The sequence below is a fragment of the Chenopodium album genome, chromosome 11, assembly GCF_948465745.1.
Source record: "Chenopodium album chromosome 11, dcCheAlbu1.1, whole genome shotgun sequence".
In the NCBI taxonomy this organism is placed as follows: Eukaryota; Viridiplantae; Streptophyta; class Magnoliopsida; order Caryophyllales; family Amaranthaceae; genus Chenopodium; species Chenopodium album.
In genome coordinates, this window is record NC_137844.1 from 25,108,414 (window position 1) to 25,129,063 (window position 20,650).

The window sequence follows — 20,650 nt, forward strand, 5'->3', positions numbered from 1 at the left end:
TCTCCGCTAAAGACAAGCGGGCAATGCTAAAAGGCATTGAAAGCTTTGTACAGAAACGACCTTTGGGAAATGGATATACTATCCAGGTGCCGCCTGAGCTAGGCACCATCTCCTGGAAAGATGACCAGGAGAACGCCAACGCCTACTTTGGATGCTATGAGGCGACATTCCTAGCAGGCCTCCGGTTCCCGCTTCACCATGCTGTGAGAGCCATACTCAGGGGTTATGGCCTGGGCGTTTGGCAGCTCTCCCCGAATTCATGGGCTAACATTTTAGGGTATGTTGCCGCCTGTGAGATGCAAGACTTGAATCCCAGCTGGGGAGGCTTTTGCTCACATGCACTATCTCAGCCGCAACCCAGGCGGTTGGAGGGCGTGGTACACCTTGACCACTCTCCCTTAGTACCAAATGACATTGGACAAAGTGTCCAAATATGGCGGTTGGAAAACACGTTTCTATCTGCTGTCTGCCCTAACCCGTCGAAAGAACCGGGAGCTGCGCCGGTATAATAAAAAGCCCGACCTACTAGGTCGCAAATGTGCCCTTCCCCGAATTCCAGGGAACGACTATGACGCTATCATGGAAACCAAGTTTTTTGAGCTCCATACGGAGACACTCTCAATCGGGGACGTAATAAAAGTCCCTAATAATTGGATTCCCATGTGCGCATGGTTTAGAGATGAGGCGTTCTTATCCGCCTGTGGGCTTAGCATGATGTTTCCAAAGCGTATGTTTGATATACATCCGGTTTAACTCCGCTTGTACTATTGTTAACCAATTATGATTTTGCACTAATCATGTGTTCATTATTTTTGCAGAAGAAGCTTTGAACATGGTGGCTGACGAGAAGACTCCCAAGCGGTCCTCTACACAAATCCGGAGGGACTTGGCGAAGGCTAAGGCCGCCAAGCTGAAGGCTGAGGTAAGAACCGTCTAACTCCTTGGACTATTGTTTCCAACAGACATTGTCGGTTGTATATTTAATACTTCGCTAATTGCAGGGTGGAGAGGCACCTAGGTCCTTTACTAAGAACTTAGCCAAACGGGGACGGGATGAGACTGCCTCCACCCAAACCAAACCTGCAAAATCTGCCAAAGCGGCTTTAGGTAAGACTGGCCCTGAAGGCTCTTCTGAGAGGACCCGCCTCCGCATCGGGGGGAGAAATGTCACCATTGGAGGCTTTGGAGTGGGCTTTAATATGGTCCCATCCGGCCTCTTTATGCCTGGGGGTGGTGCAATCCCCCAAGCTCCTAAAGGTAAATACAATCCCTTCGAATCCTCGCTTGAGTTGGGATGGCCGTTGCGAGTGAAATCTCACTCTTAACAGACTTCTTCGTCCGACAGCCATTATCAAGCTGGTGCCGCCTATATAGCTCACTCACTCCTTTCACATATGGTGCAGATCAATCCCCCGATGGCTGGATGTGCAGGCGCATGCCCGGTCCATGCTGACAGTCGTTCCCAAGAAGAAGGATGCCATCCCGGGCATTGAGACGTTCAATGTTGAACGTATCATTGCACTCTTGTCTGAGGTATACCTTATTCCCCTTTGCTGTAACTTAAGTATAATATATCCCGCATGAATGACACCGTTTGTGTCTACAGGCCATGCTCAAGGTTGATGGACTCAAACGGCCATATGCTCGGAAGAGGGAGGAGGTAAAGAGAGCCACTAGATCAGCTAGGGATTCTCAAGATTTGCTGAATATCAATATACAATTAATGAACTTGAAACTAAAGCCGAATTGATGCAACAGACGGAACAGATCAAGGGTCTTCAAAAAGCCCTGGATGAGGCTAAGGAGAAGGCCAACACGGCTGAAACCAGCCTCAAGAAGGCGAAGGAAGACCTCAAGGCCTTGCAGGGTGCCTCCCAGGAGAATGTAAAGCTCAAGGCGGAGGTTGAGAGGCTGAAGAAGGATGCGGAGCGAGTCCAAATGAATATAAAGGCAACAATCGAGGCGGAGCAAGACCGCCTGATTGCTGAAAATGAAGCGGACTCCGACGCCCGGATGAAGATCGCCTGGGAAGCTCTCTACCCCAACAAGGACTATGGTTTGTGGGCTCTGGCTTTTCAATATGCTGAAAATTTAGTGTATTTAAGAGAGAAGGGGGAGCCGGAGCCCGAGTCCTTCGAGGCCTGGGCAAACGCTGAGCTTGAGGAACCTGCCAAGGAGCTCCCTGAAAAAGGAGAAGCCATTGAGCTTCAATCTGATGGGGAGAATCCCAAAGAGGAGAACCAGGCGGCCTAGCCTTGAATTTTCTGCGGCAGTATGCCAAATTTATGCTTTTCCAGCCTGCGTGTCGAGTACTTGTGTATTTTTACCGACTGAGGAGTCGGGTGACAATTTTTATTTTGTCCCGGATGTTATCCGGTAAACAGTAATATCCGGTTTTTACCGGCTTGAATGAAATTTTCCGACTGAGTCGGTTTGATGAATTTGCTATTTTGTTTCAATTTTTGAATTTTTGCCCAACTTTTTAAAGCATGCGGCAATCCAGATAGTTTACCGGCTACTCTTGCCCCTGGCAGCTGTGTGGTTGGTTTCAGTACTTTGATTGATGGAATTTGGAATGCTTGATACTTTAAAGAGTATGGAATATTCCTAAGTCAATCAATCACAGTAGTGATTGCCCCAAACCAAGTACACAGCCGTCTACGACTGTCATTCTACTCAACCGGGTATTCGAATATAACTTCCTTGTGAGCCAGACGGGAAATTGCCGCCTGACAGTTAGTGGAGCAAGGAACATATTGTCCGCCTACCTGATGGACCCCAGACAGCTTAATGGCCGTCTGGGATACCTGCAATCCATTGCACCCGGTTCGTCTGCCCCATTGGAGTGACTGGTACAATTTCATTGAACAGCCTAAAAAAGAACTTCAGTAATTAACCGGCTGATGTCACTTGACATCCGGTGTTAAGCTTAATCATTCTTTTAGACTGTTTTGGTCAGACAGCTATGAGTTGACCAATTTGGTCGTTCAATCTTTGCCGTCTGCATATGCTTGTAGAGCAAACGATAGGATGCCCTCTGCGACGATAACACCCGGAGGGGCGTCGCCGGACGCCTTACTCAAATAGGAGCAAGCGAATTTATAAAATAAGTTTGCATCCGGCCATTGGCCTCGGTTTGAATGTTATTTTAGCCACTAAGTCTCTTAACTTAGCTTGGTTTTACTTATTATAGGGGCCGTTTGTGCATTGCACTGATGATGGTCCACCAATTTTTAAATATTAGATTAGCCGCTAGGTTTTTAACCTAGCTTATTTATTCAATAAACCGTCTGTGTTTTCAACAGGCGGTAGCATTATGGTTGCGCATGTATATATACAAAGCAATTAACATTGAAAACAAAAAGCAACTTTGCATTGATAGGCTTTTTATTTACAAAAATTTACAGGTCTTAGAAGTAGTACTTTTTCAAGTTATCTACATTCCAAGTTCTAGGCAGCCGCCTGCCGTCTGGAGTTTCCAGGCGGTAGGTGCCGTTTCTTACTTCTTCATAGATCCGGTAGGGGCCTTCCCAGTTAGGAGTTAGCTTTCCTTGCTCATTGGCCCTACCGATTGCCTCCATTTTTCGTAACACAAAGTCCCCAACTTTCAAGGGCCGTTTGTGCACTCTCTTGTTGTATGCACGAGTCATTCTCAGACGGTAAATCTCATGAAGCAAAGCAGCATTGCCCCAGTGCTCCGGGAGTGAGTCCAATGCTAGCCGCATGACCTCCCAGTTTGCCTCTTTATCATATAGCATGACTCGTAGAGTCGGCTCATAATGCTCGATGGGCAAGACGGCTTCAGCACCGTAAACCATGAGAAATGGGGTTTCACCGGTTGCCCCTTTTTCAATTGTCTGGATGGCCCATAGGACATGAATCAACTCTTCAGCCCACAAACCACCGACTCTTTCAATTTTCTTCTTAATACCGTCTGAGATGAGTTTGTTGAAGGCTTCAACTTGGCCGTTTGCTTGGGGTCAGCCGACTGATGCAAAATAATGTGAGATCCCGTGATCTTCCAACCAAGTTTTGAGCTGAGGTGTCTCAAATTGGGGTCTATTATCAAATACCATAGACATAGGTACCCCGAACCGGGTGATAATGTTCTTCCATATGAAGGAGATGACATCCTTTGTCTTGATGCCTTTGACCGCCTCTGCTTCCACCCACTTGGTGAAATAGTCCACAACCACAAGAATATAGCGTTTTCCGCCTTGTGCAGGCGTATACGGACCTAGAATGTCCGTGCCCTATTTAGCAAATGGGACTGGGCTGTGGATTGCCGTCAGATCAGTAGCCGGGCGATGGATGAGCTTGCCAAATCTTTGACACTTGTCACACTTTTTAACAAATTTCATGGCATCTGACTCCAGAGTGGGCCAAAAATAATGCCGCCTGGCTCTGACGGCTAGGGATCTGCCGCCTGAGTGAGAGGCGCAGTATCCCGCATGAAACTCTTCGAGAACTTCTTTCCCCTTTTCCGGGGTAACACACTTTAGTAAGGGCTTCAGAAAACCCGCCTTGAAGAGCTCTCCTTCTCTTATCTCGAAGTTTTCTGCATGCTTTTTCAGCACGGCTGCCTCCTAGGGTGAATCAGGGAGCGTGTCGTCTGCGAGATACGCCCGGATGCCATCCATCCAAGTAGAACTTCGGTCCAGAATTCCAATGGGCTCGTCATCAGATATGCTTCGCTTTTCCATTACTTCCCAAAAGACTGACCGAGGCGTATCGCAGGAGGCGGAGGATGCCAACTTAGACAGAGCATCCGCCTGGTTGTTTTCAGACCGGGGCACTTGACTTAGATGAAATTGTTCAAGTGTCCCAGCTTCAGCCTTGACCGCCTGCAAATATTTGATCATAGCCGGATGGGTGGCTTCATACTCACCATGGTATTGGCTAACGACCAACTAAGAATCAGAGCAAGCGTCAATTTTTGTTGCTCCTGCCGCCTTACACATGCGGATACCGGCTAGCAAGGCTTCATATTCCGCCTCGTTGTTTGAGGCCTGGAACTTGAACCGTAGTGCATACTCATATTTGTCCCCTTCCGGGGATTCACGGATTATGCCTACACCACAGCCATTTATAGTAGAGCTACCATCTACATGCACCTTCCAAACCCGATCAAGGTTATCCGGAGCAACCGGCCTTGTCATTTCGACAATGAAGTCGGCAAACGCCTGAACCTTCACTGCCTTTCTTGGTTCGTAGGTGATTTTAAGGACTTTGCATTTCAATAGCCCATTTGAGCATTCTTCCAAATGAGTCCAGGGTTGTCATTGGCCGCTTAAGGGGCTGATCTGTGTAGATCACCACCGGATGTGCCAAGAAGTATGGTTTCAACTTCTTAACAGCCATTTAAAGAGTGAGGCCAAATTTTTCGACCATGGGGTACCGGAGTTTGGCATTTCTGAGCACATGGCTAATGAAGTAGACTAGGAGCTGATTGTCGTCTCTCTCAGCAAGGAGAACAGCACTGAGGGCATGATCTGAGACGGCTAGGTACATGAAGAGCGTCTCCTCTGGCAGAGGGCTAATAAGCCTTGGCAAGGAGTGTAAATGTTCTTTCAATTTCTGAAAGGTCGCCTCAGCATCATCTCCCCATTCAAATCTAGTCTTCTTCCTGATTGCCTGGAAGAAGTAAAGACATTTGTCACCTGATCGGCTGAGGAATCTCCCAAGCGTAGCCAGGCAACCGGTAAGCCTCTGAGCTTCCTTGACAGAGCGGGGTGACTTCATGTCAATCACCGCTTGTATCTTCTCGGGGTTAGCCTCTATCCCCCTTTGGTCAATTAGTAATCCGAGAAACTTCCCAGACTCAACACCAAAAACACACTTTTTGGGATTTAACATGACCTTATGCCGCTTGAGTGTGGTGAAGGTTTCTCGGAGATCGGCAAGGTGATCCGTCTGTAGCTTGGATTTGACTATCATGTCATCAATGTACGCCTATACATTCCTTCCAATCTGATTAATGAAGACTGTATTAATCATCCGTTGGAAAATAGCCAGCGTGTTCTTCAAGCCAAACGGCATGACCGTATAACAGAATAACCCTTGATCAGTGACGAAGGCCGTCTTCTCTTGATCTTTTTTCCACAGGGGTATCTGATGCAAGCCGGAGTAGGCATCCATAAAACTCATTAAGGTATGCCCGGCTGTAGAGTCGACCAGACTGTCGATCTTTGGAAGCGGGTAACTGTCCTTTGGACATGCCTTGTTGAGGTCTGTGTAATCAACACACATACGCCAGGTACCATTCGGCTTCTTTACAAGCACCACGTTCGTAACCCAGTCAGGGAAGTTACATGGCCGAATGAACCCAGCGTCAAACAGCTTTTTAACTTCGGCAGCTGCCGCTTGAATTCTTTCCTCGCCGTGATTTCTTTTCTTTTGCCGGATGGGCTTCTTTTTTGGATCCACAGCGAGATCCGGGCTGATGCTTGGCATCTCCTCCACTTCAAAGGCAAAGATGTCTTTGAATTCCTTTAGTAAATGGTGCAAGTCTGCACCAAGCCTTTCAAAGGCAACCGTCATGCGAGATTGTCTAGAGGAATATCGATGTGTTCACCAGCCGGCTTGAAAATAACTTTCCAAAGATATATTATAAGCCCAAATCCGACTTAGAACGAAGAAGTTGTGGCCAAAATACTAAACTGGGTTTAAGCCCACCTTACCTACGACCCAATGATCATGTGGAGGGTCCAAAGGCTTTAATCTCATTCCTAAACCAATTAGGATAAATTAGATGCTTCCATAAGTTTCTAAAAGATCTTAATTATCCTTTTTGAAAAGATAAGATTCAAGAGTTTAAAATTAAATAAAACTTCTCTTTCTGAAAGTCCTAATTCTATTCGAATTGAAAGATGTTCAAAGACAGTCAGATAATATTTTCGTACCTCATTATTTGTTTCCAAATCTTAAAAGGTTGGATAGCCCTTGAAATTATCTTTCCAATGATATATTAAAATATGAATTTCGAGCTATAATGAAAAAGATATCAAAGAAATACGAAACTCTATCTAAAACTAATACCCTTTCACTATTTCGGCCATGTCTTTTATTTTGCAAAGTATTTTAATCTGATTCCAATTGGGTTAAAAAGTAGACTTCAAGAGCTTTTCAACGACATATTATTTATCTTATTCCGATTTCTAGATCAAAAGTTATGATAAAAACAAAATCCGCAAAAAACTATTTTATTGAGCCGTGATTGAGCCATCGCGACGCGATAAATCTATTGCCACGCGATAAAAGGAATTTTAATCCGAATTCTGACTATTTTATAATCGTTTTCGGTCGTTTTTCTCTATAAATAGGGTCTTTTTTCCTCCGTTTTTATTCACCAACAATCATCATCTTTTCTCTCTCTAAGCTAAAACTTATTCTTATTCTTTCTCTCTTGATTTTCTAATCCTTTTCTACACCTTTTCATGAAAATACACCATACGTCATTCACGAGTCTTAGACGCCCCTGACCAAGCTCGAAGTTGCCTTAGACCTCGACGTGAAAGGTTGATAGTTCTGACGGTTTGGTCCCAAATCTAATTTCATTTATCGTTTAAATTGTTTGATTTAATATTTTCCTTGAATTTACTAACGTGTGTATTGTTTTGATAGAAAGAGGTACGAGGCATCAAAGTAAGTAATTTGATTACTTAATTATTCTTTTGATATAGAAATCATGCTTAGATTATTTTATTAATTCCTAGTATCATGTTAGGATGTCTTTATTGCTTTCTAGTATCATGTTAGGATTAAAGCCTTGATGTTTAATATTTAGTGACATGCTAGAATTTGTTATTAATCTTGTTAGTATCATGCCTACGGTCTTGCTAATAATATTATGCTTTGAGAATATTGTTATGATGGTGATTGTTGTGTCAATATTATATGTTGCTTGATATTATTATTGTTATTGCTTTATCACGCCCTCTCTTGCAGGTTTAAAGGGAATTTATACTTGAAATCACTCTTAATAAGATAATTAATAATTTTATTTAGGCTAATATGATTTTAATTCAAGTGATCGCCAATAATAGATTTATTTGTGCATTAATAATCAACCAACATAAATTAAACAGGTTTAGCATTAATATATTGATTGTATGTTGATCAGAAAACGCACATGAGTATGAGAAGAACAAAGTAGAGGCCTATTAGGGCATGTTCAATCTCTTTTAGGTTGGATTTGTACCTTTATCCCCGAATATCCAGTCATGGTTCAGGACCACTATGGAGTTAGCGATCTCTGTGATCGTGAAGGGATGTAATCTTCACCTTATGAACGGTTTACAAGTTACTAAAACTTGTTGGCGACTTTTTTGCTCTAGCTTCCTTCCCTTTGGACGCCACCATACTTAAGTGCATTATCACAGTGGGACTCAAATCATTGTAAATAGAGAATATTAAGTTACTTGTAAAGGTCCATCCAAACGTATAACCAACTACAATCAATTACCTTAAATAATCGTATCAAACTGGTGGCTGGAAATCGTTCAGCAGCACAACACAATTTCCACAATTTCTGATTTGGCGGTGGGGAAAACTTCCTTAGAAACGACGTCCATAATTTGAAATTGAAGAACAGATTCTGTTTCGAATGAAAAGTCAGATGAACAAAAGCAGGAGTGCTAGAGTGATTAAATTTACCTCATGGGTAAAAGTTACGAGTAACGGACATTTTATTACTTCATTAACTCCAAGAGATAACGTCGTTCATAAAGTAAGATAACGCAGCTTGAATATGTGCATACTACGTTTTCGGCCCAAGTTAAAAATGACCGGTTGTTGGACGTAAATGCCCTACTAAATCACATGAAAAGACAACATTACCTCTTGATAAACGATTTTTGTTTATCAAAGTTATAAATTTATATTTTTTCGAATATATAATGTTAACTCCCTTTAAAATGTCTCAAATAGAATATGGGAGTAAGTATAACCTTATTTCTTGTTGAAAATTTGGACCAAACACAAGAGATTGAAATGAAAAAGAAAAAGGTAAGAAAAAAGAGAGGAAAAGCAATAGTATTAAAAAAGAAAAAATTGAGATAAGATAGCAAAGCCTAATAATTAGTTGCCACAAAAAAAAAAAAAAAAAAAAAAAAAAAAAAAAGCAAGCCGAATAACCAAATGCAAAGACAAAACCCAAAGAAACCATCAACCCAATTTTTTCTTTTTTTCAATTTTAATTTTAATTTTAATTTTATAGCTATGTGTGCACAAAAGTCACACTGACGTACTATCATTTTGACGGTCCATTGGGACCCACAAAACCCTTTGGGATCTGTGTTAATTTTGGGTCCCACATTCCAGATCCTCCTCCTCTTCCTCCTGATATTACCACCATTTTGCTTTTCACCGTTATTTGACAGCGATATCTCTATAATTAAACTCTCTATCTTTCTGTTACAGTGGGTATTAGTATTTAGTAGTAATATAATATAATTGGTACCTTACTTTCCTTTCAATTTACGTACTTACGACATTACTCTTTCGTTTCGTAAGCCACCGGCGACCTCTGTCCAAGATTTAAATTTTTTTCTGCATTAATTAAAATCAGAATAAGTTAAGGTGAGCTTAATTTTATTTTATTTTTCTGGTCTAAATTTGTTTTTCATGGCTGAATTTATTTTTTTGGTGCTCAACTGCTCAAGTATACTTGCTAAATTAAGGCCTTTTTGACTGATCTCTGCTTCTGATGTTTTAATTTGCTGAATTTTATGGTTGTTAATTTTCTTAATCTTTTATAATTTATGTGAAAAATTATTGCTTGCCAAAAAAAAAAAAAAAAAAAAAAAAAAAAAAAAAAAATTAAAAGATTAATTTGCAAATTTTGCTCATCAAATTGACAATTGTTGCTATTAATAAGACATGACAATTTCTAGCCCTTCTTTTTTTTTTCTTCTTAGTTTGTGTTTATAAATGATATGAAGATTTTGTGAAAATAAATCATTACAATTGTGATGGTAACTGACTTAATAATCTGTTTGTGCTGATACCTATTTTGGCTTTTGTGTTGATATATTCAATTTGTTTCATCTGTTTTAATTTCTGCTAACTATAATGTCTGTTACAATAGACATTTCTATGATGGTTGGCCATTTTGTACGGGAGAGATTTGTACGTGTAATGTCTGGAATGAACTTCACATATTCTATGAACTGAAGTTAACTGATTCCGTCCTTTTATGATTGATTCCGTAATTTTCTTTGTTCTTTTTGATAATGCTATGATAATTTGTGGATTATATAATCGGCTAATCGCATTATGCAATCACAGATTTGATGAGCCTTTATTGTCTGTTTGATATGATTCTGCTGGTGTTTACATCTTTTATGTGAAAATGTTATTGCCAGGGAGTAACACGGCACCTATGAGGTTAGAGGAGATCGACTTTTGCTGATACCATGCCTCCGACAGTACTGTCAAGAAATGAGAGTTCAGCATTATCTAATGACAATCAGCATGGCTTGGAGTACAGAAAGAATGCAAGACAGCACCAAACGTCGAGGTTTGCTAGAGAGAAGTCTTTGTCTCCGCGAGCTAGTCAAGGTTTGAAGTTCAAAGATAAGGTCGTTAAAGTGGATAACTCCATTCGTCCTCCACATTCAGATCTTCCTTTAGAGTTTGTAAAGGATGTTAATAATGAGTTTGTTGTCCGGACAAAGCTTTCTAACAATCAACAACTGCCTCAGGGGAGGAGTGGTACGAGTAAGGAGGAGGAGCTTGTCAAATACATGTCCAAAGTCCCTGGTTTTCTACAAAGAGGAGAAAGACTCCAAGATAATGCTTTTAATATTGGAGTTCTTGATTGGGGGCGTTTAGAGAAATGGACACACAAACACGAAAAAACTTTAGTCAGTGAAAGAAAATCTAGACCTGGTGCTGGAAATGGCTCTTCATCTGCTATGGCAAATAATGAGGCTTTATTTCTCTGCAGAGAGCAACCCAGTGTTTCCAATAGTAATACAGGACACGCAGTTGATTTTTCTACAGTTGGTAAAAGCCATAGTAGAAAGAAATTGAACCACCCAGGGTTACAGACTTCATCAAAAACAGACATTGACCAGAAGCAGAAAACATGCAAGAATGACACAACTAAAATACAAGATGATGTGAGTAAGTCTTCCAAATGCAAGGACAAGTATTCAAGTCACGATGACTGTGTGTTGATAGGGAAATCATTATCCAGCTCGAATAACTATGATCATGAGATTTTAAAGTGCATGGGCAGAGAAGTCAGCAATTCAGATGGTGAAGCATTAAAGTTTTCAGACAACATCGGAGGACATAGAATTGATACTCCAGAGCAATATATCTCTGGTAACCAGGAGAGCATTGTTCTTATTTTGCCCAAAGATCTCTCAGGTTCTGGAAGCTCAGGGGTGCATAATAGAGCGTCACTTGATGGCAAATCAGCTTCACATAACTGGGGTAGCTTTTCTGACATTTTCTCTGTCGATGAGATCCACCCTGATGAGTCACTTTCTGATATCACATATTCATGCCCCATAAATCATATAGTTGAGACAGAAACAGAATTGGACATGAAGCTTGATACGTTGGTCAAAGCTCAGGGTCTTGAGAGTCCAGTCAACTCATCAGATATGCCTTCCCATGCAACTGAAGAATCAGCAACGGGTACTTCATTTGAAATGTCTGCAGATAGTTTGAGGCATCGGCGATTTAGCTTTGATATATCTAGGATGACAAAAAGCCTCAGCTTTAGGGAGAGGTCAGTTCAACCTCCCATTAGCTCTACTTGTGTGAGTGCCAAGTCTGGTCCTGCTAAACCTGGATTTTCCAGTTATACCGATTCTCAAAACAGAAATAAAGCAAATCTGAGTGGCAGAGCAAAAGCTAGCCCTTTCAGAAGATTGCTTGATCCATTATTGAAGTCCAAGTTTGCTAACCAATTGAATGAAAAGTCAAATGACTTGAGAATGAATCCGCCCATTCCAATACAAGTGTCTGAGAACGAAAAATGCGAGGCAACAACAATCAAAGCACTTTTGCATTTATCAGATAAGAGTGGGCTACCTTTGTTCAAGTTTGTGGTTGAAATCAATAATGAGATCTTTGCATCCACAGTGAAAAATTTTAGCACACTCGACAAGGATCACATTAGCTGGTTATACACTTTTTATTCTCTTAATAGATTCAGAAAGAGGAGTGGAGGCTGGAAAAATCCAAGGGTTAAACCTTCTGGATTTGGGTACAATGTTGTAGGTCAAATGAAGGTTTCAGAACCTTATTTTCCTAGTTGGTGCAACCAGGAATCCCGAGAAAAAAATATGGTCAAAGAGTCAGTCTTGTATAGTGTTGATATGAGCAAAGAAGATGCTGCAACTTCAGAATTCACGATAAGCAGGGAGCTGGCAGCGATAGTTGTAAACCTGCCAGGTACTGTTGGCAAATGCAGCAACTATGACTGGTTTCCTGACTTTGAACATGACAAATTGGGCAATGTAGCTGTCATACTACCAGGTGCTGACCACAGCTTGCCTCGTGAAGGACTGCCTTCATCTTTGATTAATCGTTGGAGAACTGGTGGGTTATGTGATTGTGGAGGTTGGGATATTGGTTGCAAATTGAGGATTCTGACAGACAAATGGCAACGCTACAAGAATTTACAAGCTCCATGTGATCTTTATGATCAGGTGTGTTCTATTGTTCTTCACTTCTGCTGCCTCTGCCCCTTGTTTACTAATAAATCGTATATCTCATGCTCATTTTCTGATAAATGCTCCTTTTCTTCTCATTTAGGGGGATGCTAAGCAACGCAGACCATTCTTTAGCTTGATTCCGCTTCGAGACGGACTCTTTTCAGTGGAATTTGATGCCAAAATTTCTTCTTTGCAAGCATTTTCGTTATCTGTTGCACTGATTAATAGTCTTAACCCGGTTCATTCCGCAAACACAACTGAGCAAGTTGAATCAAAACCGGAGTTTGGTAGGGTACAGGCATCCATGGTTATTAGAAATGAAGGCCCTGAAAAGCGTGCCCCGCATCCACCTCTGTCCCCTGTTGGCAGAGTGTAAGTCATACTAGCAGTAGAAGTAGACTCGCGAGGCAATTACATTGCTTCAGAAATGAGTTGGGTAGTAGAGATCAGTAAGTATTTTATGTTTGTATCCAGTATAATGTTAAACCTTATTAGACATACCAGTAATAAAGGGTTATACATGTGCAGAAGATTTACCAAGCCCAAAATTTCAGTTTTGATGATCACCAAAGCATAGAACTTCTCTTGCTTTATATATACTACCTCCGATTTTTTTTAGTTGTAACTTTGAAATATTTTATATTTCTCAAATAATACTCCAAAGTTATAACTAAAAAAAAATCGAAGGTAGTATATATATATATAGAGAAAATCCAAGTTAATATTCGTGATAAACGAGTATTGTTTATATCGTGGCAAAATTGCAATAAAAGTCCATTGATTTTCGTGCTGGACCAATAAACAATTGTTTTCTCAGCAAAAACTCTGACATTGGGCACATGGGCTTCAAAAAGAACACTTCACGCTGTTATTGCTCCATCCATCTACCTTAACCCAACTTTGAGGGTGAGTTAAGCTCACTCTTGCAATTGTCTTCATCTTTGTCACGAGAGAGAAACAAATAAGCAAGCTCACATAGTACATGAAAATGGCTTTGTAAAACCTTTAATGGAGAAATCGAGAAGCACGAACAACTTCAATGGAGAAGGAAGCAAACCTTGCCCTTAAGGGTTAACCATGCCCCAATTTCTCTAATTTTTCTAGGGTTTTTCGTTTAATTCGACGGCGAAGTCGCCGAAAATTCGTCGCCGGAAAGGTGAAAGAGGGTGAAGAAGATAGGGGACAGTAAGTTACTAGGTAATGTCAAGCATTCAAGCATGGAGCCATGGCGATTGGTGGTTTCGACTTTTCATTTTTTTCGGATCGGAAGATGCAAAATTCCAGTTTGTGTACTATTGTTGGAGATTTTCTGGCCTTGTAAAAGAAACCAGTCAAGTTTTTGGCTCAATTGAAGATCAAAATTTTACATAAATTGAAGAAGCAACCAGTCAAATTGAAGAAGATCGAAGACGCTTACGTGTCGCTGAAAGAAATCAATGTTCTTGGGTTTGGGTAGGTGAGAGGCGGACAATCACTATTCACTAACCATGGTTAGTGTTATCCTCTTAACGCCCATCTAACAGCATAAGTCCATCCAACTAATGTTGACAAAATTACCATTTCTTTTACATGCAAAAAGATATAAACAACCTTTGTTTCTATCAGATATTAACCTGGGCATGCTCATATATATATACACTTTAATGATGCGTAATTCAATCGAAATTAGCAAGAAATTCAAAAGAGAAACTTTTTAAATTAAAATGAAGAATTCTACACAAAATACAAGTTCATCAATTTGATAAACTTAACAAGCATATCAAGGGGTACGTTCTTAAACTTCGCTACTAAAACGGGGACAAGAAAGTAATTCCTGCCTTCACATCTACTATTGCGTATCAGGTGACATGTTACTAAGGCCACATCAGCTGCTTATGTGGATGTTCAAGTTCAGGACGTCCTAGCTAACGCCGTTTCTGTGTCTTCAGGATTTACTACACTCACTTACATGGTCAAAAAATTTTCGATCTCCCAATTTTTTTAACCAACCGACGTTCTCTGTTAGGATTTTTTCAAATTGGAAAATTTCGCAACCTTCTTCCTAAAATTTCCCAAATTTTATTTGGAAAATACAGTTTCATTCTAAATCGCCGACATCTTGTCATAGGGTTTTCTAAAAACTCGCCTCAATTTTATCAAAAATCATAATCCAAAATTTCGATCCTTGTTTCGAATCCAGCTCTACGACCATCGATTGTAGATCTTCATCCGCTATCTTGGCCAAAGGCGATTCCATTTACAAAATTCTTCACCAATTTGATTCCATTTACAAGATTGTAGATCTGCAGCCAATATCTTGCCCAAAGATGATTCCATTTACAAGATTCCAAGGTCAATTCCAATTTCAATTTGCTCCTTTGCCCAGTATATCACCTTTTAAATTTGGACAGCAACAGGTTAGATGTCACTTTCTACTTACTAAATGTCAATTCCAATTTAAATTTGATTCCATTTACCAGATTGTAGATCTATTTTTTGTTATTAATTAGTCAATGGCGTTGGTAATTTTTGTAAGCTTATATGAATGTACTTATCCATTGCTTTGTGAAATTTTTTAATTATATACGATTCATATTTCACATTTGCACATAGTTATTAGTATGTACTGATTAATAAGAATGGATTGAATTCGTACTCAATACGATTAATTCGATTAAACATGATCTTCAGTTCGGATGGCATTGGCCTAAATTCATATTGTTCTGTGTTTACAACACAGACTTTATAACAACGGACTCTTATTGAACTTGTATTTTCCGCTTTCGCAGTACACCCTATTTATCAACAATTTCATCCTAAAGATGGTTAAGCGTCTGCGATTGATGGAACACTCAAATGTGCATGCTTTACCTTCACATGTAGGCCGTGTAAGGCAATGGAGTAGTAGTGTTTATTAATGTTAACAACGATTTTAGTCTGTATGTTGAGTATAAGATATTTTGTAATATTTTGTAAGTTTGTATAGTTGCTGACTAGGATAGAGTTTGTTAGACTTTCCCGGATTTTAAGGAAAGTTGTTAGAAGCTTTCATTCTTACTGTGTAATATTTAAAGGCTGATTTCTCCATTAATGATAAGATTATCAAAATTACACAAATTTTCTCTTGTTCTACAGATTTTCTCTCTCTATTTTCTCTCGTTTTTTTCTCTGAGTTTCAGATAGTGCTGAAACTTTACATGGTATCAGAGCAAATCGCAAATCCTAGTGATTTTGTTTTGGATTTCCTAAATCTGGAGTTTGTTGATTCAATTGAACAAATTCTTTGATTCAATTGTTCCTATTTTCTTTAATTGATTACGATTTTCTTGATTGCAATTGCGATTCCGATTGCGATTTGATTTCTTCGATCTTCGATTCTTTGTTTTTCTTCATCTTCTTGAGTTCTTTTGAGCTTCATTTTCTTGCGATAATGGCGCCTGAAGTTTCTTCTCAATCAGTTAATACTGGTGTGAACTTCAATGATCCTTACTTCCTTGGCAATGGTGATCATCCAGGCATGCAGCTTGGGAATACTGTTCTTACTGGATCTAATTTTGTGAATTGGAGTCGAAGTGTACGCATGGCGTTGATTGCGAGGAACAAATTGCAATTCGTGGATGGAACACTTCCTTCTCCAGGATTTGGACATAGTAATGCACCTCAATTGTTTGAGTTGCATAGGAGTTTGAGTTCTGCAGCTCAAAATAATGATAGTATTGCTGAATACTATGGTAGATTGAAGAGATCTTGGGATGAATTGCAAGTTCTGGAAGGATTTCTAGATTGCTCTTGTGGTGCCTTAGCTAAGTGCAGTTGTGGTATTCTTAAGAAAGTTTTTTGATATGGATCAGAGAAGGAAGTTGATGCAGCTTTTGTCTGGACTTAACAAGAATTATGATCAGGTCACAACTAATTTGTTGAGTTCTGATCCTTTACCTACTTTAATAAGGCTTATCACAATCTTCAGCAGATTGAGCAACAGAACAAACTCAATCTGTTGACTACTACATCCCTTGAGATGAGTGCTTTGCATGCACATTTTCATGGTTCCTTTCAACCTAAGGTGTTTCCTAAGCCTGTTTATCAGCAGAAACGTGATGTTTCTAAACGGCTTAAGAGTGATCTTATTTGTAACCATTGCAAGAAGAGAGGTCATAGTGTTGATGACTGTTTTAAGCTCTATGGAGTTCCTGAGTGGTATACTGCTCTAAAAGGCAAGGGTACAGCAAGAGTGGCTGCAAATGTCAGTGTTGAGCCTGGTATTCTTGGGAAGCAACCTATAGAGACTTCTATTTCTCCTCGAGTTTCTGGAATAGGACAGGATTCTGCTGCAATGTATTCTGAATTCTTGAAGATGGTGCAACAAGGAAATTCTCATATGGATAATCCTTTATCTTCTGAGGTCAATTTTGCAGGTATCACTATTGCTTCTAATGCTGATTCTGTAGCTATTGATTATGATAATACTTGCTGGATAATTGATACTGGTGCTACATATCATATGACAAGTAATTTGAGCTTATTTGTTTCACATAATTTGCTTAAAAATCCAGTTAAAGTGGGATTGCCAGATGGAACTATTAAAACTGTCTTGTATGCTGGTAGTATGTTTAACTCCTCAAATAACCTTGAAACATGTGTTATACATCCCTGATTTCCATCATAATTTGCTATCAGTAGGAAAACTTCTTGACCATAATCAGCTGTCTGCTCATTTTGAAAGAGATTTTTGCATGTTTCAGGACCTTGTCACTAAACAAGTCAAGGCTGTTGGGATTAGAGACTCTGGTTTATACAGATTTAGTGATTTTTCTGTTCTTTCTTCTTCTCAGAATAATGTTGTAGCTTCTTTTGTGAATAATACAATCACTACAAATGTAAAGCCTAGCATTGAGATAGTTCATGCTAGATTAGGGCATATTTCTACCAGCACACTTAAGCATGTAATAGTTCCTATTACTGGCAATAATAACTGTGATTTTACTTGTGAAGCATGTGTTTTGGGTAAATACCATAAGCTCCCTTATCCTGTTTCTGATTCAATTGCTGCTTCACCTTTTGAATTGATTCATGTTGATCTTTGGGGAAAATACAGGAGGCCTTCACTTTCAGGAGCTACCTATTTTCTGACTATTTTAGATGATCATACTAGGTTGACATGGACTTATTTGTTACATGATAAGACTCAAGTTCCAGCAGTTTTGTCATCATTTTTTGCTTATGTTGAGACTCAATTTGGGTTGAAAATTAAGAAGTTTAGAAGTGATAATGGGACAGAATTTGTTCAAGAATTCTGTTCTCAGTTGTTTGCTGAAAAAGGGATGGTTCATCAGAAGACTATTCTAGGAAATCCACAGCAAAATGGAAGAGTAGAACGCAAACATAGGCATTTACTGGAGACTGCTAGGTCTATTAGGATTCATGCTTCCTTACCTTTGAAATTTTGGGGTGAATGTCTTCTGGCTGCAACATATATCATTAATATATTACCTAGTTCTGTCTTGGCATGGAAGACACCTTATGAGTTGCTGTATGGTACACCTCCTCTTTATAATCACTTAAGGGTGATTGGGTGTTTGTGTTATGCTGCACAAAAGATTGGAGATAAGTTTGAAGCTAAAGCCAAGAAATGTGTGTTTCTTGGTTATCCTTATGGGCAGAAAGGTTACAAGCTTCTAGATCTAGAGACCTTTTTATTTTTGGAAAACTTTAAACTAGCTTAGAATTTCTCTCTCATATTTTAGCTTAGGTTGAGAGGTTCTCTCTGTAGATCTAGGGTTAGTTTTAGGAGTAGATTTAGAGAGAGAAAGTGAGGAATTTCATTGGGGATTTGAGAGATTCAAGATTGAAAGTGACAATTGTATTAAAAATCTCCATAATCAATCAATGAGGATTTCTAACTCTATCTCATTTTATTGCTTTGTTTAATTTCAAGTTTGTTTGATTTGATTTTGATGTTTGATTCTTGATTAATGTAATTGTTCTCCATATTTTGTTGATTTTTGATTTCTTTAGTTACTTGTTGATTAGATGATGGTTCTTGAGTAGTTGTTTGGCTAGGGATTGTGTGAAATTTGTATGATTGATTGATTGTGATTAATTTGGGAATTATGTTAATTGATTGTTGAGATTAAAGTAATTAATGTAAGTTTGCATGTGTGTAATTTGATTAGGCCTTGAGAATTACGCTAGATTGCATTGTAATTTGTCATTTAACCATCTGGAACTGATTGGTAGGACGGTGGAGGATGAGCAAGCGGATCATATGCTTTTAAGCTCACTCCACTCGGGGTACATTGCAATTAAGATGCAAATTACCAACAATCGGGATAAACTATTCTACAAGGAAGTTGTTCAAGAGCTCCAGAAAACCTATTCTTGCAAGGCGGCTAAGTTTGCTGTAAGGCCTAAGAAGAAGGAGTTCAAGAACAAGGATAAGATGCACTGCTTCTATTGTAGCAAACAAGGTCACTACAAAAGAGAATGTAGCAAGTATCTGGAAGATGAGGCAAGAGGAAAAGGAGCCTCAATCTCAGGTATCATCTTGACACTTGAATACAAGCAATTTATAAGGTATTAGATACCGGAAAATTGACTCACTCTATGCTCCTATTTCAGGAACAAAGTGAGCGGCACTTTTCAAGTGGACATGAGTACACAAGTGGAAGATGAAGATAATTTATTCAAAGAAAGCTTGTAATCTCATGTGTTTTGTCTAAATTCTAAAACTTGTTGAGTTTTATCTACCATACTTTGATCTCATGACTCTAGACGTCATTTTAACTTTGATCACAAGACTTTTGTTTCATGTCTTGTTTATATTTATCGAAATGACATTTTTGTGTGTTTAGGCAAAATTGTTTATAATGATACCATAAGAGCTAAGACCATGGAGTCAAATCAAACTTACTTATGGCATTGTTGTCTTGGCCACATTAACATCAAACGCATCAAGAAGCTTCTACAAGAAGGCGTTCTTGACTCTTTCGATTTAGAATCTTTTGAGAATTGCGAAGGATGTTTATTAGGCAAGATGATAAAGCAGCCATTCTCCAAGTTGGGAGAAAGAGCAGGTGACTTATTGGGTCTAATACATACCCATGTATGTGGACCAATGAGCTCTGCCACAAGAAATGGACATCGATATTTCATCACCTTCACAGACGACTATAGTAGATATGGCTATGTCTACCTCATGTCGCATATATCTGAATCGTTTGAAAAGTTCAAAGAATTTCAGAGTGAAGTTGAAAATCAGCTTGGCAAGAAAATCAAAGCCCTTCGATCGGATCGAGGTGGTGAATACTTGAGCCAAGAATTCGATGACCATCTGAAAGATCATGGCATACTTTTAGAACTGACACCTCCGGGAACTCCACAATGGAACGGAGTATCCGAACGGAGAAATCGAACCTTGTTAGACATGGTACGATCAACCATGGGTCTTAGTGATCTTCCTATCTTTTTCCGAGGACACGCACTTTTAACTGCGGCACTAACACTGAACCGTGCTCCATCAAAAGCTGTAGAAAAGACTCCATACGAGTTATGGACGAAGAAACCTCTTAGGTTGTCTTTTCTAAAGATATGGGGATGCGAAGCATATGTCAAGAAATTGATTTCTGACAAACTTCATCCCAAATCTGATAAGGTTTACTTTGTGGGCTACCCAAAAGAAACCAAAGGGTATTACTTTTACAACAAATCGGAGAACAAAGTGTTTGTTGCTCGTGATGGTGTCTTTTTGGAGAAGGAGCACCTTTCAAAAATGACAAGTGGGAGGAAAATCGAACTCGACGAAGTTCGTGAGGATGAGCAACAAAATAACAATGACAGTCAAAGTGCTCAAACAACATCTATTGACGAAGGTCTAAGTGATCAAAATATGCAAAGTCGAACCGGCAAGGCAAATGCTCAGTCCATTACCCTACGTAGGTCTCAAAGGTCGAGATCTCAACCTGATAGATATCTTGGTTTAGTATTAACTGAGAATCAGG

The 20,650-nt window shown here is 39.6% G+C and overlaps 1 protein-coding gene across 1 annotated transcript; it reads left to right on the forward strand.

Moving 5' to 3' along the window:
• The first annotated feature begins 9,453 nt into the window (after positions 1-9,453).
• On the forward strand, positions 9,454-13,240 carry LOC145568752 (uncharacterized). The gene is made up of 3 exons (XM_081628166.1): positions 9,454-9,579; positions 10,365-12,668; positions 12,775-13,240. The coding sequence occupies exons 2-3, from the start codon at positions 10,416-10,418 to the stop codon at positions 13,048-13,050; spliced, it is 2,529 nt and encodes an 842-aa protein (XP_081484292.1). The 5' UTR covers positions 9,454-9,579; positions 10,365-10,415; the 3' UTR covers positions 13,051-13,240.
• Positions 13,241-20,650: the final 7,410 nt, after the last annotated feature.